This window comes from Poecilia reticulata, linkage group LG20 (assembly GCF_000633615.1).
Source record: "Poecilia reticulata strain Guanapo linkage group LG20, Guppy_female_1.0+MT, whole genome shotgun sequence".
In the NCBI taxonomy this organism is placed as follows: domain Eukaryota; kingdom Metazoa; phylum Chordata; class Actinopteri; order Cyprinodontiformes; family Poeciliidae; genus Poecilia; species Poecilia reticulata.
Window position 1 is genome coordinate 10,443,103 of NC_024350.1, and position 23,296 is coordinate 10,466,398.

Here is a 23,296-nt window from a genome sequence, read left to right on the forward strand (position 1 = left end):
AYAYACACATACACACATTTATTTAATCGCTGAATAAGTAAAAGTTGAATGTATGAACACAGAGCATGCTCATTGCTCATTGATTGATTTCGTTTCCTGTCATGGTGGCAAAAAGTAAGAATCTGAAGTTTACTTCGTGGCACTTGGTTACCAGTAAACACACTCATCTCTTAGCAACAGATTAGCAACAAAAATTGTTATTGTTCAAAAAATATAATATTTCTTCTGCTCTTTTGAAATACTACTTATTTTACAATAACAATAATTGTGCAGTTGGTGAATTTTGGTGCAGTTGGTGAATTTTCAAAATAATTTCAAAAAATCTGATTAGATACAAGAAATTAACAGTTGGTACATTTTGCAAAAGTAAAAATCTGAAGCTTACTTCATGGCACTTGGTTACCAGTAAACACACTCATCTCTTAGCAACAGATTAGCAACAAAAATTGTTATTGTTCAAAAAAATATAATATTTCTTCTGCTCTTTTGAAATACTATCTGTTTCCCCGATAGTAAGACACCCCTGATTGTAAGAGTATCGGGGGTTTCAGGGGGGTCGGCTAATATAAGCCGTACCCCGAAAGTAAGACATATGTCTTACTTTAAAATAGACATACGTCTTACTTTCGGGGAAACACGGGGGTATTGCCGCCTCCCTCTCATCTAGCTGCGCGCCGCCTCCTGGCCACGTCCGCACCGTCCCCCTCTCCATACGTCACCGCGCCGTCCCCTGCACTTGTCACTGCCGCCTAATGCTTAAAAATTCGACAATTTTTTTCCAATATAAGACATACCCCGAAAGTAAGACATAGTGAGGCTTTTGGGGATAAAAAGAAAGTAAGACACTGTCTTACTTTCGGGGAAACACGGTACTTATTTTATACTTGTTAAGAATTGTGTAACAACACGTAAACTACCTTTACGTGTTGTTGGTAAATTTTGAATTTTGCAGAAAAGTAAATTTTTTTAGTCATTAGTGGTAATTATATTATAAGACACACATTAAACACAAAAGTAAAAATCTCGATTTATACTTCGTGGCAGTTTGTTACCAGTAGAAAACGCTTATCTCTTAAAACCTAATTAATAAGTTATAAAGTTTATGAAACATAAGCTCTTTCGAAATAATGCTTACCCAATTAGGCACATGAAATTTACTGTTGGTACATTTTGCAAAAGTAAGAATCTGAAGTTTACTTCGTGGCACTTGGTTACCAGTAAACACACTCATCTCTTAGCAACAGATTAGCAACAAAAATTATTGTTCAAAAAGTATAATATTTCTTCTGCTCTTTTGAAATACTACTTATTTTACACTAACAAGAATTGTGCAGCTGGTGAATTTTGCAGAAAAGTGTTGCTTTTTTGTTAGTCATTTGTGGTCAATATATTGTAAAACAGACATTCAACACAAAAGAAAAAATCTGATTTATACTTTGTGGCAGTTCGTTACTAGTAGAAAATGCTAATCTCAACACCAAATGAATTATTCTGTGATTTTTTTTTTTAGGTGTAAACTAATAGGTGCCTTACAAGCACTGCATGGAAGGATTGAAAAACAGTGTAAACATTGGTGTTTATGCTATGGCAAATATGGACTTTGTTTATTACAGGTTTCTTCTGAAAGTGCTTGATTTCACTTGATTTTATTTTGGGGTATGTGAGTAATAAAGACTACTCAAATGCACATCTGGGGTATCAGTCTTATGAATCTAATCGAATCTAATACCCTAATCTAATCGATACCCAATCAATTAAATTATATCTATAATTGTGAGAATTTGAGGTATAGATATTAGGATCCAGGATCCATCTATATAATTATAAACTATAATTACATAGATTATAGCTATATAATCTAATCGATATCTATATAGTCTAATCGATACATCTTGATATCTCATGCAGCAGAGGGGGCGGACACCCAAAATTTGAGTCATAACAGGTCAAGTGAATATCACATTTATTACGGTTAAAAAAGAAAAAGTTGCCAAGTTTAGATTTAACTGAACTGATTACGGTAGTTTCCGAACGGTAACTGTAACAGTAAAAGTGCTGATCCTTCGTGTCTGCTACTAGCATGTGCTAAATGAAAATGGGCGCTTTCCTTCTTCTTCTTTAGATTTCAACGGCAGCTTGCATCCATTATTGTTGCACTACTGCCATCTACTGGATCCTAATATCGATACTTCAAATTCTCATAATGTTCCCAGTATTATTTTTTTTTTTAAATCTTCTTTTTCTCTTCAATGCTATTTAACTGATCAACAACATTCTCAAATTTAAGTTCCCCATTAAAACCTAATCTCGTTTTAATGGACGCTTTCTTCTATTTCCATTTTTGACTTCCAATGATTCACTTCCTGCTAAAGAGCCCCCTGGTGGTTGAAGGAAAATCCACATATAAGTCGCACCGGGCTACTTTTTTCCTAAACTTTGAACCATGCGGCTTACAGTAAGTAAAATGATAAGATTATTTTGATTCCCCAATAAAATATCAGGCTGCAGTGATTTGATCTACCAATTAAACTATAATACATAACCAATAAGTGAAACATAGCAGACTATGGCTCAGTTCAAAGGGTGTAAATAACAGTATTTTATTGACTACTCCATTGCAGTGATGGAGAAAGACTTTATAACTGCAGATTACTTCAATAGGCAGGAGAAATTCAGGGCATTAGGGATAATCTCTACTCACACACTTGGTGGATAACTGAACACTGCTCCCTGACATTGTGGATCAACTAAAGAGAAGCAGTTTCCTGAATTTGGACAAGGTTGCTTTTCTGCTCTCTGTTGCTTTATCCTCTTTAGAGAGGCCAGCAGCATAGCTTGTGTGTATTTACATTACTATTTGTTTAAGATTCGATTAGATTCAGAAGACTGATTATAGCATCTAATAGCAGGTTAAAAAAAAATGTGATGAACTCAATCAAGAGGTGCATCAATCATGACTTCACATTAACAGACAAATATCAGATTTTAGCATAATGCCAATTTACATTTACAATACAGATGTCATCTATCTATGCTTTTGTGTCTCAGTTAAATATTTCGGTAAAACTTTGTAAAACACACATACACAAGGTTGTTGTTTTTTCCCCCATTTCTCAAGGGAAAAATGGAGATCCAAAGCAACTTACCTTTTAATTAAAAAAATAGTTGCCCCGTAAACCTAATGAGGCATTCTGCTAACACTGGGAAAACTACTGATAATACATGGTCAGTTATTTTTTTTTATAGTTATAGAGACATTTTGGCAGTCTCTTTTTTTTTAGTATTGTTTATGTTGCAGAGCACCATGGCAACCCCTGACGTTTGCCCTCCGCCCCCGCTGACCCGTTGTACCATTAACAGTTGGGGTCACTTATCTACTAAGCCTTGCCGCAAAACTGTGAACAAAAATCTTAAATGCTGTCCAGGATATGTTCAGTCCTGTGTTCTCAGTGTTTCGCGGGACTTGTCTGGTTCTTCTCTTCAGTACATCTGCTTGACCTTTACGTGCAGGAGGTCGCCGTCCCTGATGTGCTTTATGAGGAGGTCATAGAGGTGGACGAGCGAGTCGTCCTCTGTCAAGACGACTGCCAGCTGCCCAGGAAAGATCCCAAACGTGTCGTAACAGGTGTTTGCAAAGTTCAAATATTCCTCTTTTTTCCATCAAGATTTCATATATTTCACTGTGGATCTAACTGTTGGCTTCCTTAATGACATCACTGTTGGACATATTTGCACGTTAGACTGTTTTGCAAAAAAAAATAAAAATTCATAAAGTCAATGTTTACTACTCTTTCTGCTTTAATTTAGGAGGCATTTCCATTTAATGAACAGTTTTCTTTAGCCATTATACTTTTATCACATCTATCAGGATAAGAAACAACTCCCAAAAATATTGCTGGTGCTTTTTAGATCGCCCTAAACTTTTGGGTTGGGCCTTTGTGGAGGGAGATATTTTGAATGAGCTGCCATACATTTCAGATTGAAGCCTCGTTAGAAGAATCATCAACTATATTTTCATGGTTTTTGAGAACAAAGTGCTTTGTTCCGATCTGCAACCAAAGCCTTTGTGGTCTGATTTCACTTGTTTCCTGTCTTTGGCTTCTTCGCCGGTTCGCTCCTTCTGATCTGAATGATCAAGTTTAAATGTTACGTTTGCAAACATTAACAAGTTTTCCTGTGGGCCAAATGAAAGTTACATATTAACAGGTTATAAAAACAAAAATGCTGGTGGTTGTTTTCTGTCAGAAACTGATTAGGTTATAGTTATTAAGTTCTGGAAAGGAAAATGGTTGTGAATTTAAAAATCTCGTTATGTTGAGACATTGCTTTTTTTGTTGTTGTTGTGTGGCTAATGGTTGTATTAGTATTTAAAACCCTAATAATTATCTTTATGGCTGGATAACAGGAAGGTTTGACATGTTACGTCAGAGGTGCTCGAACATCGTTTTGAGCTTTCACCTCGTTTCTGTCATAATGACATGCTTGATTTGTAAAATGTTGCCATCTTTCTAATATTGCTAGTTAATAGCACTGGAGGCAAAAACCCAGCTAAAAATCAAACAAAACTGATTGGTGCACAAAACACACTGACAGCCTGTTTTGTTTCTTTATTTCTTTCTTTTTTTTCTTTAGGCAGTACAGGTGATTCTCTGGAGGTGTGGCAGGAACTGGATCTGGACAAAGTGGAAAAGGACCTGAGAGGAGTTCTGTCCCGCGGTATCTCCAGCATCGCCGTCCTCCTCCTCCACTCGTACACGTCAGTACATCAACAACACCATCATCCTCTTCTAGCTTTCAGGCTGAACTCTTGTTCTTTTGTAACTTAATACTTTTTAACTTATCTCAGCACATTTTCCCTGCTCCTAACTTACTATTTTCTTAACAGCTGATATGTGATTATATAACTCCCTGAGATCCCAGGATCTCTCCTGCTCTGTACGTTCAGTAAGCTCTCATCTATTGTCTGTGAGGCTTATACAACCTTCTTGGTTGAAAGGTCATGTTTTCCTCTCCTGCCTCTCCCCCTTCATGTAGACGTCACACGCTGTGATTCCTAGAAATCTCTTTGCTCTCAAGGAAACGGGTCTGATTTATCTTAAAGTTTTTGATATAAAACTGATAGACTGGGTGAGACACTCCTTGCTTGTAATCTCATTCTTCACTCAAATATGTCTGAAAGTGTGATCAAACACACACAATAAGCCAGATGTTTGACTCAGGTTCTATTTTCTGCTCGTTTCAGCTGGTCCGATCATGAGAAAGCGGTGGGCTCCCTCGCCCGTCGTCTGGGCTTCACTCAGGTGTCTCTCTCCAGCGAGGTCATGCCGATGGTGCGGGCGGTCCCTCGGGGCTACACGGTCTGCGCGGACGCCTACCTCACACCCAAAATTCATCAGTATTTAAAAGGATTCACAGCCGGCTTTAAAGGTGGCCTGAAGGTACGTTTTTTTTTTGTTTTGTTTTGTTTTATTTGATTTTGGGCATAAAAAACTAATTTGTGTATTTCAATTTAAACTTTCTAGGCCTGCCTAAATTCCCTAATTTAATCTTTCTTTCTTTTTTTTTTTAGGATGTAGATGTGTTGTTCATGCAGTCAGATGGAGGTCTGACCCCCATGGAGCAGTTCTGCGGCTCAAGAGCCGTTCTCTCCGGCCCAGCAGGGGGCGTGGTGGGATACGCCATCACCTCCTACAGCCAAATGGAGAAGAAGCCTGTGATTGGTTTTGATATGGGCGGTGAGTGTGTGAGATTATGTCTTTTTTCTTCCACCTTCCAATTACAAGTTAATTTTGTTCCTTTCACAGTAAATCTAAGTAAAAAAAAAAAAAAGGCTTTTATGCTGTAACATCCCAGAAGGTTCAAGGTTTCAAAAGAATTTAATGAAGTACAAATATACCACTCAAAACTTTCTATTCAATTATTAAATTTTATTTTCTTTAATCTTCATGTTTTGTGTTTCCCGGCAGGAACCTCCACCGACGTGAGCCGCTATGCCGGCCAGTACGAACACGTATTTGAGGCCACAACGGCTGGCGTCACCCTGCAAGCACCTCAGCTGGACATCAACACCGTGGCTGCGGGCGGGGGGTCCCGACTCTTTTTCAGGTTAACTTACCCTTGAAAGAGGGATTTATTCTTCTTTCAAATGAACTCTTACGAATTCTTGTTTGCATTTCCCTGGCATGTTTATGATTTCTTTGCTTTTTTTTTTTTTTAACCTCCCCAGATCAGGGATGTTTGTCGTAGGACCAGAATCTGCAGGTGCACATCCAGGACCGGCCTGTTACAGGAAAGGTGAGATTACAGACTGCTCTCTCTTCTCCACGGTCAGTTAGTAAACACCAGTGTATTTCTTTTTTTATTTTTGGCTTTATTGAATCTTCCTTTTATACCTCACCCTGTTAATCTCCATGATGTTGGGCAATAATCCACAGTAACAGAGCTGGGGTTTTCGGTTCCGCCCCCCCGCCCCCCTCTCCAGCCTCCTCTGAGTTAATAATCCGCTTAATGTACATAAAAGAGAAAAAATGGGCTCAAGTTCAGCTTGCATAACTCAAGCTTGTATCATGCGAAAGCTATAAAGCGGGAGTAAAGAGGATGCCTTTTAGAAACCAACTAGATTCATGATCAACAACCGATTTCCACTTTCGTATTGCAGAATAAATAAAAGTAAAAAGAGAAAAACAAGGCTGAAGCAAACCAATATCTTACATTTTTGTAATAATGCCTTTTTGTAACCATTTTCTGGTCAAAGTTTTTTCCCCTTCTGTTCTTTTCATTTATTTTTTTTATATTTTAAATGTATTTTGCAGGCGGCCCTCTGACTGTGACCGATGCTAACTTAGCTCTGGGTCGCCTTCTTCCTCCCTTCTTTCCAAAAATCTTCGGCCCTGCTGAGAACGAACCGTTGTCCTTGGAAGACACCATGACGCATTTCCATCGTCTCACTGAGGAGATCAACAGCTTCCTGTCAGCGAACCAAACCCAGGTGCCACTACTTAGCGTTCATTTCAGTAACGCTAATGGCAAACAGTGACATAAAAGACTTATTGTTTCTGTTTTCAAATAAAGGCCAACAGGGCCACAAACTCCCAGAACGACATGGTGCCAAACAGCCAATCAACGATGAGCGTGGAAGACGTCGCAATGGGATTCATTCGTGTTGCTAACGAGGCGATGTGTCGACCAATCAGGGCTTTGACACAAGTATGTCGTTACAGCATTGTGGGATTTTAGGGTTACTGATTTTAAACAATCTTGTGTTAGCTGTTTTCTTCTGAAAACCTGACAGGCCAAAGGCCATGACACGTCTCAGCATGTACTGGCGTGTTTCGGCGGCGCAGGCGGCCAGCATGCCTGTTCTATAGCCCGAGCTCTGGGAATGAAGACCGTCTTCATCCATAAGTAAGATTAAAAAAGGAGGGTTAAGTTGCTGCACAAGAATGTTTTGTTGCTTAAACAGGTTTGTTAGAGTGTGTGTGTGTGTGTGTGTGTGTGTGTGTGTGTGTGTGTGTGTGTGTGTGTGTGTGTGTGTGTGTGTGTGTGTGCTGCTCTCAGGTACAGCGGCGTGCTGTCAGCATACGGTCTTGCCCTGGCAGACGTTGTGGAAGAGGTGCAGGAGCCGTGCTCCCTTAAGTACGAGCAGCAGTGTTTCGGCGAGCTGGACCGCAGGATGGAGCAACTCTGCAGACGCTGCCGCGACACGCTGTCCGCACGCAGCTTCTCGAGGTCAGAGCCAACAAAACTCAGCAAGCGAAAGTAACCGATAGATTTTCTTCCTAAAAAAAAAGAGAGGTTTCGCTTTAACCCTCCAGGCACCAAAGGTTAAAACGATCATCACTTTTCATCATAGTCACACCTGCAATCTTAGCCTGTTTATAGAAAATTTATTTTTTTGTAATTTTTTCATGATATAACAATTTTAACCACTAGTAGGCAGCAAAGCTACTGCAGAGGACTAAATTGAGAATGTCTTCCACATTTGGTTGCATTATTGCATAGAAATATAATACATGATCTCTTTCTTTCATTATAAAATAGGGTAAAAAATTTACAATATATTTTAAAGATGAATCAAAATCTCATGTTTCTGATTAAGACTCAAGCCGATAAACAGTCTAAAAGTTTGGGAGTTGTACTTTGGTTTGTTCACTGGAAGAGCCTTTTACTTCATTTTCCTTATTCTAAACCTTCATCAGCTAATGACTCAAAATGTAGTCATGTTTTTTCTAAGAATATTTTTCTCAATAATTCTAAAAAAATTGGCATCAATTTGAAAAATTTGCATGTTTTTAAGAGAACTGACACAACATCTCCTTGTTTTTACCATTTTGTGAGAACCAAGGTAACTCATGTACCTTCAACCGCTGCCTTAGCTCTTCGCCATGTGAATGATTGAATCCCACATTTTAAATGTTACCTGGCTGTTTCTGATTAACATGGACTGTTGACAGTAACATAATCCCACTCTCTGGCACTTCTCTTGTCGTCCCCAGTGGTCAGATATCTACTGAGGTTTTCCTCCACCTGCGTTACGAAGGCACCGACTGCGCCCTCATGGTTACGGCTGACGGTTACCCCAGAAACGCCCATTCCTGTCGAGCTGGCGACTTCAGCAGCGCCTTCACCAAGCGGTCTGCCAAGTCCCTTTATTTGTGCCCGTTTTAGTGTAAATCAGCTAACTTTTCTTCATGGGAATAAGTCACGTTTTGTTTTTGTTGCAGTTATTTGAAGGAGTTTGGGTTCACCATCCCAGACAGAGCCATCATGGTGGACGACATCAGAGTGAGAGGCTGCGGAAAATCTGGGATCAACTCCATACATAAATCAAAGACGGGACACAAACAAGCCAAGCCTGTCATGGTAGTCAAGAACACGCACACGTAATAGCAGCCATCCTTGCTACTAAAAATTCACACCGAAGGTGTTCCTGTTGTCTTCCTCTGTAGATGACCAAGTGTTTCTTTGAAGACGGTTACATGGACACCAGTGTGTATCTGTGGGAGGAACTGCCATGTGGCAAAAGCATCCAAGGACCGGCCATCATCATCGACAAAAACAGGCAGGCCTTTCTCTAGACATGGGCTGGTTGCCCTCCATCGAGGCTCACTGAGGTGTTAGTTGAAGTGACGTTTTTGAGCCTAAAACCAGGGTTTGTTCAGGTGCTTGAAAGCCCTGACAGTGCTTGAACTTCAATTAGGAACGTCAATTAGGTGTTTTCATAGTTTGGAAAGTTCTTGAAACTGCACATTTTTGCTATAAAGACAGTTGAAACCAGATGTCATTCACACAATAAAAATACATTCATATTTTTTTTTTCACTCTCTGTAGTTAAATTTGACTAAATGTTTTTTTTTGTGTGCCTGTTGGTTGGAACCCAGAGTTCTTAAGATAAGAATTAGCATCAACGCTAAAGCAAGCTACAATGTACTCAGTAGCATGTGGAGAGTCATAAGCATGTTGAGTAACATTGTCTTACTCCATTCAGTATGTTAAAATTTTTGTATAAGCTAAAATTAGTTAAAATGCCAATGTTAGCCTAAATGCTAACAGTTAGTTTGATGCCAGAATAAAATGCTCATCTCTGAACACCAAATTAATGACAAGAAATACTATTGTTTATAAAACATAAGCTTTTTTGAAATACTGCTTATCTGCTTAGACAGAAGAAATGTACAGTTGGTAAATTTTGCAAAAGTAAAAACGGTTGAAGTAGAAACGGTTGGGAAAAGGTTTTCGGGTGTCGTGAGAATAATTTCTTATTGACGTAAATGCCTGAATCTGTTTTTTTTTCCTACTCTTGAGTTGAGAATATTAAAATCTTTTGCGCTTGTGGATTAAATTAATTTATAATTAAGCGAATTTGCTGCAGGTTTATACCATCTCTTCTTTCATCCCCGTCAGCACCATCCTGGTGGAGCCGTCCTGCGAGGCCTGCCTGACGGAGGACGGCGACGTCTGCCTGGCTGTCGGCTCGGACTCTCAGTGCGCCATCGGCACTGAGCTCAACACCGTGCAGCTCTCCATCTTCTCCCACCGCTTCATGAGCATAGCGGGTGGGACGGTGCTTTCAAAAAAAAAAACTAAAACGTTCAGAGTTGATTAGAGATGCGATTGTGAAAGAAAGTTGCTGACCGGTGTTTTTGTCCCACGGACCGCTGCAGAGCAGATGGGCAGAGTCCTCCAGAGGACCTCCATCTCCACGAACATCAAGGAGCGTCTGGACTTCTCCTGCGCCGTGTTCGGGCCCGACGGAGGTCTGGTGTCGAACGCGCCTCACATCCCTGTCCACCTGGGGGCCATGCAGGAGACCGTCCAGTACCAGGTGATTAGCAGGACCACTCCTGAGTGGAAAAACTGACACCGAGTCAGAGTGTTTCATGTCCAATGGTTTTTTTTCTCCTTCCGTTTGTGAAGATCAGATCACTGGGAAACGAGCTGAGAGAAGGAGACGTGATTCTGAGTAACCACCCGTGCGCCGGCGGCAGCCACCTCCCGGACTTGACCGTCATCACGCCGGTCAGGCTTTCGGTTCTTCTCTAACGTCCTCATCTGTCCCCATTTCTGGTCCTCTCTTCACTGTTGTCTTTCTTCTGTCTCTCTACCCAAAGGTGTTTCGAAAAGGAGTCAAAAGGCCTGTGTTCTTTGTGGCCAGCAGGGGGCATCATGCCGACATCGGAGGCATCACTCCCGGCTCTATGCCCCCCCACTCCACTTCCCTTCAGCAGGAGGGGGCAGTCTTTGTTTCGTTCAAGCTCGTCACCGGGGGAGTCTTCCAAGAAGAAGGTAAAAACACCAACATGCCTTCCTCCGTCCGTTAAAACACGGATGTTTTCCTGCAGAGTTTATCTCTGGCCCTCTCTCTTCCACTTGTCTCCATGCCAGCCGTCACCGAAGCTCTGATGGCTCCGGCTCAGCACCCTGGCTGCTCTGGGACTCGTAATCTCCACGACAACCTGTCAGACCTGCGGGCTCAGGTGGCGGCCAACCAGAGAGGCAGCCAGTTAGTAGGGGAGCTGATCGACTGCTACGGGTTAGACGTGGTCCAGGCCTACATGGGATACATCCAGGTAAACATTCCTGCAAGTCAGTGGAAAGGTTCAGAGTAGATGCGACCAAAACATAAAATCCATGATTATAATCTTACCAAATCCGATTCCCGTAATTTCTCACTTGCTTAGTTACTAAAAATAGAAAATATTTTCAAAAATTGTCTGTTATTTCAGTAATTCGTTCTGTGGGTTGACCTGAATTTAAAGACCAAATAAATAGAAACTGTAAAACAAGATGGTTGGCCTGGGCTGGGATGACAAGGAGTGCACTGGTTAAATCTTTGGGAAAATTGTGATTTATTTATTTATTTATTTATTTATTTTTAATCTTCAAAAACAGGAAAATTGATTAATGGATAAAATTAATTTATCACCGAGTTCTAGTTCGGAATTCTCTGAAAAGTTTCCCTTTTTTTTTTTTCTTTTTTTTTTTTTTTTTTTTCCACATTTCATCCAGAAGTTTCAGTGTATTTGGTCAGGATTTAATCTGACTGGCCAAAAAAGAAATTAATTTGGAAGCAAAAAGAAAAACTAAACATTTCTTGTGTTGTCTTAGAATTAAAACTCTGAAATATGTAGTGCATATTTGGATTCAGCTTCAATGAATCAACACCTTGTTAAAGCAACCTTTTCACAGGTAGCCTCGAGTCAAATGTCTTTACCAGCTGGGCACTTTTGTGGACTTTATATTGAATCCAGTGGTCACTTCTAAATTCAGTTCAACAGATTGCCAGTTTTATGCAAGAGTGGACTTTGACTGGACCATCCCAACACATGAATAACCATTCATCTAAGTGTGTCATGTTTGACTGACTGCCAACATTGCAACAAAACACAGTGTTTTTTTGAAGTGCTAGCAAAAATACACAACAATTCTTGTAGTCTGGCCCATTATTGAACTCACAAAACAGATGATTGGAATTAAAGCCACTTTGGGAAAATATTTTCTGTCATTTGTTCTTTCTTTTGTCGGGGGAAAAAGAAACAACAAAAAAGCAATTGTTTACCCTCCTCTACCTAAAGTTGAAGTTTGTTTTTAATGTTCAGTGTAGCAGTGTACTATCAAGTTGATAGTAAAATATCTGAGGCTAAATACAAGACAATACCTGAAAAAATCCTGTGTGACGTTTGCGTTCCAGAGTAACGCCGAGCTGGCCGTTAGGGACATGCTCAGAGAGTTCGCACAGCGCCGGCGCCATCAGACCAGCGACTCCTTAGAGGTGGAGTCAGAAGATTTTATGGACGACGGGACACCGATCAGACTCCGGGTTCAGATCAATGAAGAAGAGGTGAACTCTGAGCGTTCTGTCAGTATAATGTGAAGACGCGACGAGACAGCGGCCGATTGAACGAACGTTTGCCGTTACAGGGCAGCGCCGTGTTTGACTTCACAGGAACTGGAACCGAGGTGTGGGGGAACTGCAACGCTCCACGGGCCATCACCCTGTCCGCTCTCATCTACTGCCTGCGCTGCATGGTCGGCCAGGACATCCCCCTCAATCAGGTAGGAGACGTTCAATCTTTGGCCTTTTTTAAGGTTTCTCTGATCCTAAACAGACGATTTTAAGAACAGCTTCCTCTTTTCGCTCACAAAGGGTTGCCTGAAGCCGATCAAAGTGATCGTGCCCCCCGGCTCCATCCTCCAGCCGTCCCAGAATGCAGCTGTGGTCGGAGGAAACGTGCTCACGTCTCAGAGAGTGGTGGATGTCATTTTTAAGGCGTTTGAGGTGTGCTCCGCCTCCCAGGTGAGACAAACGACAGTTCTCATGTTCACCGGATCCTTCATCCAAAATTAAGGCCTTAAAAAAAAAGCTTAAATTCTTATTTTTGTTTGTTTGCTTTTTAAAGTAAGTTGACTTTAAATACATTTATCAGAGGTTTTAAATTTTGTCTTGGCAGAACTTTTTAATTATGATGGAGACTTAAAAAAATAGAGAAATAAAATTATGAGATAAGTTATAAAATTACGAGAATAAAGTTGCTATATTAAGAGAATACAGTCAGAATAATACAAGGGTAATTTTGTAATAATATGAAAATAAAGCTACAGTGTTACAGAAATGAAGTTGTAATATTATGACTATACTCGTAATACCACAACTTTATTCTCATTTTATTTTGACAACTTTATTTGCGTGACTTTATCCTTGTAAAATTATTACTTTGTTCTCGTAATTTTATGACTTTTTTCTTGTAATTTTATTTTTTCATAGCATGAAAAAATAATGTATTTTTTCATGAGTATTTATGATGGTGAATACTCATAAATTAGCTAGGTTTTTTTTTTTACCTCCATAAGTGTCAAAGTTTGTACATTTCTTTGGCGATATGGCTCTTAAATTCTATTCATATTGGTCTTAAATTTGAGTCGGTAAAACCTGCAGACACCCTGCTGCAGTTTTGACCGCGTGTTTGCATATTTTTTCTCTTCCTTAACGCTGCACTGTCTTCCTCCGATCAGGGCTGCATGAACAACATTTCCTTTGGCAGCGAGCGAGTCGGCTATTACGAGACGGTGGCCGGGGGAGCGGGGGCGGGGCCCGGCTGGCACGGCCGGAGCGGCGTCCACTCTCACATGACCAACACCCGCATCACCGATCCAGAGATTTTGGAGAAAAGGTGAGACAGTTTGCTGAAGACGTGTCAGTTTGTCGGGGTTTTTTTTTGTTTTCTTCTGTTATTGGCTGCAGCTGTTGATCCGTCTGCTGTCCAGGTATCCGGTGATTTTAGAGCATTTCTCTCTGCGACCCGGCTCAGGAGGCTCTGGGAAGTGCCGGGGAGGCGACGGCGTCGTCCGTAAGCTTCTGTTCAGGAACAAGGTGGTCCTGTCCGTCCTGACGGAGAGACGGGCCATCCGCCCCTATGGCCTTAAAGGTAATCACTGAAACCTGCTCCAGGTCTCCTCTGTGTGTTCGTTTATTCCCTCCTCTTCCATTTATTATGGTATAAAATCATTTTTGGTCGTGTTTCTCTCTGACGCTTCAGGGGGCGAGGATGGAGCCGCGGGGCTCAACCTGCTGCACAGAGCCGACGGTCGAATCCTCAACCTGGGAGCAAAGACCAGCGTCAGCCTTGAGCCAGGGGTGAGATGAGAGACGCACCAATCAGAGACTTTGTGGCCAATTTTCTCATTTTGTAAACCTAAAAATAGGAATAAAATTGTTTTTCTTAAAAAAATTTTTTAAAAAACACACACACACAACAGATTTTCCAGTTTTGTTTCACTGTACTGAGGGCAGAAATGGCTCTTTGGATTGTAAATGTTGCAGTAAAATCCTGCTGGGGAAGAGGAAAAGATCTTTACATTCAAATTACATGAAGCATCTCTGATCTGCCACAATTTGTCCTGTGCCAGACAGATTGTGGCTCTTCTGTTTCTGCAAACATTCAAATGTTATACTATAGCACAAGGCATACTGCAAGTTACTCATAATAACCAGTTTTGTGCACCTAATTTTGTTCGACGTTAAGTTAAATAACACACCCACTCCTGGTCTCCCACTACAGGACATGTTCTGCCTTTACACCCCTGGAGGAGGGGGGTTTGGGAGCGAGGGAGACCCGAAGAGCGGCGGACCTCAGGGCAAGCGTAGGCGTCTGAACGAGGTGTTCACGGAGAGGGGGAGTGTGTTTGAATACAGAATGGCTCAAGAGGGAGTGTGAAGAGAAATGATGAAGAGCTGGAAGGCCAGAGAAGAGAAAATCGTGGGAAACGAGAGTCAGACTCTTCATCAAATGGATTTACCAAAAGATACATAAAGAAAGTTAACAAAGGTAAAACTGTGACAGGCATGCTTTCTAGCATTGTAGTGTGAAAAAAGGCACATACTAAAGGTGTGACAAGAATCAGAGTAGAATAATGGATCAAGCTCCTAAACTATGAATGTTTCTCTGTGAAATTTCACTTTCTGTTGGATTTATATTCCTGAAACGATCACGTTTCACACTAGTATTTTAATCCAAACCTATGAGTTTGCGAGAAGCACCGCACAGTGTGTATTTCTGAATGCTGCAAATGTCAGGATGAACTTAAGTGAAATGTGAATTGAGCAAGCACTTTTCTCAAGCCAACAATTTACAAATATACCTCTTTTTTTTTTTTAAGAAGGTTTGATAAATAAATCCCATTTGTTAACAGAAAATCGTTTAAATTTCATGTTTCGGAAACATAAAAAAAATAAATTTCCACGACTGCAAACTTGATGTGTGACAGGTAGTCGCACCCAGAGTGGTTGTGTTGGGTTAAAGCGGCGTCCCCCTCCTCCCACCTTTGGTGTCAGGAATGATGATGAGCAGAGGGGGGAAGGAGGGAGTGCAGGCAGGCAGGCATGCGTAGGCAGCTGATACAGAGATAGTGGTCACAGCAGGGGGCGGGGAATCAGCGGGAGGCTGACGGCTGCTGCACTGCTGATGTAAATCAGAGTTTCTGCAAGAGAAAGAGGAGCGCTGGAAACTCCCAATTCATGAACTCAAGTTCCTGTAGCAACTGGAGATGATAAAAAAAAAGTGAATAGAGTTCACTTCATCTTTTCTAAATTCAAAATATGCATGAGCTTTAATATCGATCCCAATGCTAAAATCTCATTTAGTTTCGATGGAGTCCTTTTGGAGTGTGTTGTTGCTACGTTAATATCGCCGCTGCACCAAGAAAATCCAGTTCTGGTAAATAAATATACTTCTGGTCAAACGGATTTTAAATTGTACACTTTTTCAGATTTATCAACACCAGCTGGGCAGTTACAAAAAATGTATAGGGCTGCATTATTTTTGCTGGAGAAGCACATTTTTTCTTTAGTCAGCCACGTATTTAAAATCGGCGCACTTTCAACTTTTTTTTTTTTTACATTGCCTTCATAATTACAGCTTAAACAATTTTCATGATTTAAATCGTCAAAAAAATAATCCTTTACAGGATTACTTTACCCAGTCTTTGAAAACAATAAAAAAAAAACAACAGTGTAATGAACCCAAGTCAGTTTTGTTAAAATGTCAATTTTATTTGTACAACACTGTTAAACTTTTTTGAAACCTGTCAGACTTCAAGACATCTCTACAGATGTATAAACTTTAATGATGCATAGTTACATATTGGTCAGTAGTCAAAGTTGGTATTACATTCTTCAGTCGAGGCAGGGAGACATCTAAAAGTGGTGTCCTTTGGAAGATCAGGTGAATAGTGCAAGAAAAATTATCTATAAAAAAAAAACTAATGAAACTGTTAAAGCTACATTTTCCATCATCATTAGCGCCACTCTGGTGCGGAGTGTTCTAAAAGTGAGTTCAAGTGATTCAAGATGTCTTGGATTCTTTGGTTTTCTCTTGCAAGCATCAACAAAAAAAATTTAAAAAAGAGAGACATCTGTAAACAAGGAAAGTAAAACCTTTACATACATCCTAAAGTTCAGCTCTCACTTAAGACCAGCCTGAGTGTAATGTCACGCAGGAAAACCCCGACAGCCGTCGGTAACGAACTCCGTTTGCCGTTTTGGACTTCTCAGCTGTTTTTTTCCACGAGGGACCATGTGATACATTCAATAAGTCACAGTGGATAGACAGCATTAAAAACAATCCTCAAGACATTGTATTAAACAACTGTGCAAACAAGATCTGCAGTGCAAAGAGTCTGTAGCAGCACGACGTTTCATTGAAACACTGAGGTAGATATCTGTTGAGTTATATAGCTTCTTCTTTTTTTTTAGGTAGTTTTGCATCAATGAAACTCAATGCTGAAGGCAGAATTGCAATTTGTTTTAAAACACACCGACATGTAAATATAAAAAAACAAAAAAAAAACAAGAAAAAAATCAGCTTCTGGCTAGCAAGAAACCATAAAAGAGATTGTCTGGAGCTTATTGTTTACTTTCTGGTTGGATTCCTCGTTTGGTGTGTGAACGACTCTCAGTACTGGTGATACCTGTTGACAGGAGTCCCGTTCTGCAGGGGGTACTGACTCTGCGGTTGGTGATGCGAGTAAGCGTTCTGATTGGCGGGCAGCAGTGCATCGAACACGCTCTTATTTGGAGGAACCGACTGCAGCATGTTGTCCAGGTCCATGAGCAGAGGAGGCGGCTGAACCGAGACTCGCCTGCTGGGGAGAATCGGCCAGTAGGAGTGACCTATGAAGTGGGCAGGCGCCATGGGAGAGCTACCGTAGCTGTAAAGTGGTAGTCCGCCGTGCAGCGGCATTACGGGGCCTCCGTTGAACCGCATGCTAGGTGGGGCGACTGCATTTGGGGGAGCATACTTGGCGTAGGAGGTTGGAAGCTCCCACGGAGGAGCAACGGTCTCCCGTCTGGCGGATTTGTGCAACGGCGGTCTGTGGTCCTCGTACCCGTCAGATCCTGCTTCACCATTGGGAGGAACACGCTTCCCAGTGTGGGACAAGCCTTTCCAATCCTCATCGGAGGAGGTGGAAGAGGTGGAGGCAGGGCTTACTGAGCTGGTGGAGGAGGCGTAACGAGAGCCTGGAGGCGGCGAGGGCCGAGGGCGCTCCACCTCACCCCAGCCGTCTCTGTCCACATCCCCAGAAGCGCTCGTCGGCCGCAGGCTGTGCAGTAAGGAATCGATGGCAAAGGACGAGTCCAGCTTGGGCCTGAACAAGTTGTCCTGTGACGGCGGTGAAGGATTTCCTGATGACACGGGCGGGAGAGAGGTCACACACTCAGTCGGAGGAGGAGGAGGGGGCGGCTCAGATTCCGGCTTGTGTCCCTGCAGGATGTAGGGGGCCAGATCTTGAGCGAAGATAGTCTCGTCTTGGCGCGACACGGCTGTGTTCTGCCTCTTCAGGAGATCCAGGGGAATACGGTTCAGGTCCACAGCCCAGAAGTTCCCTTTCCCCTGAGGTTTGCCTGGATCCTTCAGCACCTGCAGATCAAAAGAAAGACATATTGCTGCCTGTTTAACCTGAATACCCAGTCTGGCAGGATGGGCTTAGTTTCACCCAAAAAAAAAAAATCTCATCACAATGGCCGCAAAATGCATAAACCAGTTGACCCTCAAACAATGTCAATCATTTTTATTGGCTGCTCTGGTGAAGTTGTGTAAAAGCTGTGTGCCACTTACTAAATTAACATGATTGCACTTTGATACATTTACAAATATCTCTTAACAAAAGCTACAAAGTGTTTTCCCATACGTTTCAAAAGCTCCATCTCACTTCAACCCATATATATATCTAAACATCATATATGTATATATGATCCTTCCTGATGATTTTGATGGCATTTGACAAAATGTAATGTTTATTGCTACAATTATTTATTTTGTTTTGGGTGGCTTCCTACAAATGGAACAAAGTTTCCTTAAAGGGAAACATAATGACATCAGCTTCTAGAATGGCCCCTTGAAGTCTTTGAAAGTGGAAGTATGAGAGTCTTAAGTATACAAACCTTAACAAAGCAGTTATAGGAGGAGAGGTTGTGTCGCACAGAATCTCGCCACCCTTTGTAGTTCCCTTTGAAAAATGGAAACAGGGTACTGATCTCTTTCAGGATCTGGAATAAGAGCAAAAACCATCTCAGTTCATGTTTGATGCAGCACAGGAATGTCTCTCCGTTCTCTCTCCCCCCGCCCCAAAAAAATGGCATACAAACAAAAATATTAATAGTGGAAATGACTAATTTGCAGAAAAGTCAAAATAAATGTGTGTTTTTATTTAAGCTTGTGCTGTATATCTTATCTGTGTTCTGATGCAGATCAGTGTCTGGCTTTACTGCGGCCCAAGCTTATCAAAGCAAACCATGAGTGGCAGGAATGGTGGTCACCCAAGTGTCACAGAGAGGTGACTGTTTAGTGTCAGATCTTTCAGTGTAAACGAGATGCATGCATGTTTTTTAGTGTAACCAAAAGAAGTAGTCAGTCATCTTTAAGTGTAAAAGACTTTGTGCGCTATGACATTCTAAAATAACTCACTTTTTTTATATATATATTTAAGACCCTTTACCTCTGATAGTGTAAGCTTCTTCTCTGGGGACCGCTGGATGACCATGGCGATCATAGCCAAGTAGGAGTAGGGTGGCTTGGGGTACCGCTGGTAGTTCTTCTTCTTCCCACTGCTGGAAACGCTTTTCTCCCGTTCGGCCCTCCACGTCTCCCGCGTCACGTCCTGAAGCTTCGCGTTGGCGTCGTCGCCGTCCTGGTATGAAGAGTGGGCTGGAATGGTTTGATCCGCGAGTCCAGTGGCACCGCCACGGTGCTCGGTGCGTGCAGAGGGGGGCTGCTGCTGCTGCTGCTGCTGCTGCTGCTGGGGGGTCATCTCAGTCGGTTGTTGAGGCCACTGCTGGGCTAGACCGCAGGAAGGAAAACTCCGCTGCACATTTCTGTAGAAGTCAAGGTGATGGTCGCGGTGTTCTCCACTGTGGCACAGAGCGGCTGGTGCCAGGAGGCTCTGCTCCGGCCAGTGCTTTGTCATGTTGATGCAACCCCGGAGAAGAGGGGGAGAGCGATCGGCCAGGAGCGAGAGGGAAAGGGGGGAGGGATAAGGGAGGTCGAAGAGTCGGTCCTTAACTTCTGGAAGACTGCTGGCTCCAGGCTGACTATTTGAAGAGCAAACAATTAACAGTTTCATGTAAATCCCGCTGCGTAACAGTGGAGGGGGGTCTGGGGGGGAATGGCGCGTTATCTGAGAGTAGAGTGGCTGATCGCCCTGGGGGGTTTGGGAGGGTTTGCGCATAGGAAAAGGACAGAGAAAGACAGTAAAATGCCATAATGATATCAACAAACCACTTGCAGCACAGATGTGGTAGGATTCCTTTTGGAACAACGCCTGGGACATTTACGCACCGATGACTTAAGAAGGCGGTGTTTTTAAGGGACAAAAACATTATTTATTGAGAAACTCTGGTAGAGCGCAAAGGACTCATTTCGACTTAAACTTAAGAGGCGCATCTTTAATTTGTTGTTGAAGTCAAACATTACAGATTGTGCGGGAAGGGGCGGGAGTTCCTGTAGAGAGATTAGTAATCTCGATTAAAGCTAATCAACTATTTTCCGTGAGCAATATACAAAATTGTTAGCTAATATACAAACACTGAAAGATTCAATACATTAAATAAAAGACTATCCATGTTTTTTTTTTGTTTTTTTACCCCCCACTTAGAAATGTATATTGACAATATAACACACCTGCGTGACCTGAGAATTTCCACTGCCCGAATTCACAAAATTATTTGAAAAATAAAACGCATTTAATGGAGAAAAACAGATTTGTTTATCTTTGTTGGTGACGTCACAGGAGGGAGAAAAATTTAACATTCAGCAGATGAGCGAGTTTTGGCACATTTTTATGTAGGTCTCAAGTTATAGTTAAGTTGAATTGGATTTAATTCTATGGGTTTAAGCCATTTTACAAATGTGGCCCATATTTGGATTGGATGAATTAGTGTTAATCTTTCTATGTTGGTGTGATGCAGCGAAACCATAAAAAAAAAGTGAAACTCTTTTACATCTTAGCACCATTTTGAGAACCAGCTGACACCTACTTAAAGTGATTGCTGATATTTGGTCAACCCTGGCGGGTCCAATCAGTTGTGAAGGCAGACCCTGTCCCATTGAGAGAAAAAAATTAATTTGCTGCAGCAAAAATGAAAATTTAACATCTTTGATTCTAAAATCTGACCTTTACATGCCATCCTGGTCTTCAGCTACCACTTCCATGTTTTTCTTGCTTACCTGAAATTCGTGGAGTAACCATATTTTTAAATTAATATATATACTGTGATCTGATAAACTTGATCAGCTCAATGGTCGTTTCATTCAAATGGAATGAAATTTTATATTTTAATGTTGGGATTAACACATTTTAATAGTAAGAAGTCAGCTTGTTCCCCCTATATGCTTTTCAAATTCTGAAAAGGCAACTTTCAAAAGTTATTCAATATAAAATTTGATTTAAATTGTAGGCTTCCTGATCATCTGAACATAATTTGGCCCAATTGCTGAACACTCTGGCAGCAGAATTGTTCTCCACAGCAGGGACGGTAGTTGGGGCTCTCTAGGACTGCGCAGAAAGTCACCCAGTGCTCAGAGACTAAAGTTTCGGGAATGCAAGTCCTTTGTTCAGGTTAATGTAGTGCTAATGTGTAAAAGTCTTACTTCCCAGCAAGCCAGAGAAAACAAGTTGGATTACAAGGAGCTCCCATGGCAGGGGGTAGGGGAAAGCTGGAGACTGCTCCCACCCGGGAGGAGCTTCTTAGCATATGAGGAAGCGGCTACTGGGCAGGCCTTCCATTCAAAAGCATGTTTGGGGTTTCTGATGTTCTACAGGCTGCTAAGTGCTGCGCTTGGCAGAACCATTCACACCTCATACATGAAGCAATGTTTCCACACCCAGTTGTTGGGGGAAACTCGTTCACATTACAAATCCCCAAGAAGAATCAACAAATCTTAAAATGTTAGCTGGAGTTAAGCTTGACAATTACTTTTTAAGGTGCTTATTGCAGCCTTATTTTTTTAATGAACTAGCACCATATCTGCCCATAATTTAGTTTACTCCATACATATTTGGGAAAAAAAACTCTTCTTTAGAGACGCTGGCAAAAAGGACTCACCACTTAATATTTCAGCTTTTTCCAGCTTTGAAGCCATATGCAAACTGTTTGAACTTGGCTACTAAGATAAGCAACAAGCTTCCATCAACCATCTATGCCATCAACCACCTGCTGCAATCTGCAGTTTTCTTCTCTCAGTTTGTCACATTTTTGAGACACTTTATCCCCCTCTAGTGGTCATTGTTCAACTGCCATCTTGCAGCTTCACTGCAACCTTTTTGGCCGATACATACTTACTTGGTGAAACTTTTTTCTTACATGGCTTTGTGCTCATAGAACTGAACAGGAAAGTCTGTGTTACACGTGAACAGAGAAATGTTCGTTTCCAAAAGCACCTATCTGATAAAAACTGTCGGGCTTTCTCTTCCTGACTGCCGGAGTGGGAGCTAATAGGTTTTCACTGGATTAGCGAGTGAAGCAGGGGAAGAATGGGACACCCTGTGAATAGAACAGCATCAGGGACAATTCTGTTCATCTTTAGGCTGATTGTGTCGGGACAAATCCCTCTTCGGCAGGCTTTAAACGCCTGCCGAGGAGGACGGAGAAAGTGAAAACGTGAAAGAAAGTCTCGATTGTGTCTTCTGTCTCTGAAAGGTCCCTGCGTTCTTTTTCTTTTTCTACTGAAAAATGGGAACAAGAATGAACCTGCAGATAAACGTTGGGGAATAACACGGAAAAATTAACATTTTAGAGAGAATTTACAGTGCGGGTTCCCAACGCATTTGGGAGAGTAGGAGGCCCACAGAATCACAGATTGTCCACCATACTTAACACTGAAATTATGTATTTTCCCACAATGTCATCCACTGTTTCACAGCAGACCCTCTTGGAGTGTTATTGAAAACCTCCATGACAGAAAATGTTCTCTTTACTAGCATCAATCCCAATCAACTATTTGGCATGTGGACAGAGACTATTATAGTTGTTCACTCCAAAAGGATTCTCCTTGCTACATGTCTCTAACAGTGAGTTTCTTTCTTTTAGCACTCTTCCCTCACTTGGTGGCCAGTGACTATATGAAATTTTCAGTGTTGTCAGATTTACTCAAGGAAACAAGACACTAGGCTAATTGAAATGTCCATAAAGCTTTTATATTCGGATAAAATTAAGTTAATTTTTGCTTTTGCTCTGTAGTTTGTAGGAAGCTTATTGTTCTGTAGGAACAATTTGCTTCCTACAGAGCATATTGTTCTGTAATTTGCTCTGTGGGAAGCAAATTGTGAGCATTTGCTTCCTACAGAGCAAATGCTCACAAAAGAGAGGTTGAAATATTCTGTTTAATGGAACCTTTTTCTACTCCCAAAAAAATAATGTTTTGTCCAGGATAAGGGCTGGATGATGCTTTAGTACCTCTGTGCTGTAATACTGGAACTCTTATATTGACAACCTGATCTGCTGGAAGTGTATCCAGTCTTAACAGCTGCCCACTCGCCTGTTGAGTTGCACCTGATAGCTAAACAGTACTATGAAGATTGGTTGATGAACTAATGATCTGTATTTATAAAAACCTTTGATAATGACACTCTAAGTCCTTTAGGAAAACTGTACTGATTGCTCCACAGTGGGCAATAGATACTTCCTGCTGTGTTTTGGTAGAGTGGTTGGCTCACTGCATTGTCAAATTATCAAAATAGTTTTTTAGAGCCTAATCAACAGCAGAAATGTCTAGCAAATTAGCAAAAAAAAAAAAAAAAAAAA

General features: G+C 41.5%; 2 protein-coding genes and 1 long non-coding RNA gene across 4 annotated transcripts in view; 1 reads left to right on the forward strand and 2 right to left on the reverse strand.

The window, feature by feature from the left end:
• Positions 1–1,214, reverse strand: part of LOC103482436 (uncharacterized) — an 11,979-nt gene extending 10,765 nt beyond the window's left edge. Inside the window, exon 1 of the long non-coding RNA XR_001776052.1 lies at positions 1,136–1,214. This is a non-coding gene — a long non-coding RNA (uncharacterized LOC103482436). The remainder of the gene's footprint in view (positions 1–1,135) is intronic.
• Positions 1–15,711, forward strand: part of oplah (5-oxoprolinase, ATP-hydrolysing) — a 20,882-nt gene extending 5,171 nt beyond the window's left edge. Inside the window, exons 4-28 of one of the 2 annotated variants that reach the window (XM_017301977.1) lie at positions 3,511–3,625; positions 4,633–4,756; positions 5,243–5,438; positions 5,570–5,735; positions 5,967–6,105; positions 6,227–6,294; positions 6,813–6,988; positions 7,072–7,206; positions 7,292–7,404; positions 7,558–7,728; positions 8,496–8,633; positions 8,724–8,862; positions 8,949–9,061; positions 9,904–10,055; positions 10,164–10,324; positions 10,417–10,518; positions 10,611–10,785; positions 10,885–11,069; positions 12,191–12,340; positions 12,421–12,555; positions 12,647–12,796; positions 13,513–13,670; positions 13,765–13,925; positions 14,037–14,134; positions 14,559–15,711. In XM_017301977.1, the coding sequence (XP_017157466.1) occupies positions 3,511–3,625; positions 4,633–4,756; positions 5,243–5,438; positions 5,570–5,735; positions 5,967–6,105; positions 6,227–6,294; positions 6,813–6,988; positions 7,072–7,206; positions 7,292–7,404; positions 7,558–7,728; positions 8,496–8,633; positions 8,724–8,862; positions 8,949–9,061; positions 9,904–10,055; positions 10,164–10,324; positions 10,417–10,518; positions 10,611–10,785; positions 10,885–11,069; positions 12,191–12,340; positions 12,421–12,555; positions 12,647–12,796; positions 13,513–13,670; positions 13,765–13,925; positions 14,037–14,134; positions 14,559–14,714 (3,576 nt within the window). In that variant the 3' untranslated portion in view covers positions 14,715–15,711. Of the gene's footprint in view, positions 1–3,510; positions 3,626–4,632; positions 4,757–5,242; positions 5,439–5,569; positions 5,736–5,966; positions 6,106–6,226; positions 6,295–6,812; positions 6,989–7,071; positions 7,207–7,291; positions 7,405–7,557; positions 7,729–8,495; positions 8,634–8,723; positions 8,863–8,948; positions 9,062–9,903; positions 10,056–10,163; positions 10,325–10,416; positions 10,519–10,610; positions 10,786–10,884; positions 11,070–12,190; positions 12,341–12,420; positions 12,556–12,646; positions 12,797–13,512; positions 13,671–13,764; positions 13,926–14,036; positions 14,135–14,558 lie in introns of those variants that run through there. The other variant, XR_001776051.1, reaches the window with a different exon arrangement.
• Positions 15,712–16,023: 312 nt separating this feature from the next.
• Positions 16,024–22,052, reverse strand: foxh1 (forkhead box H1). Its single transcript, XM_008438589.2, is given in 6 exon segments — positions 16,024–17,915; positions 18,440–18,544; positions 18,994–19,517; positions 19,520–19,585; positions 20,668–20,720; positions 21,599–22,052. Coding segments are annotated over 5 exon segments (1,674 nt in total). The 5' UTR covers positions 20,681–20,720; positions 21,599–22,052; the 3' UTR covers positions 16,024–16,949.
• Between the last annotated feature and the right edge of the window lie 1,244 nt (positions 22,053–23,296).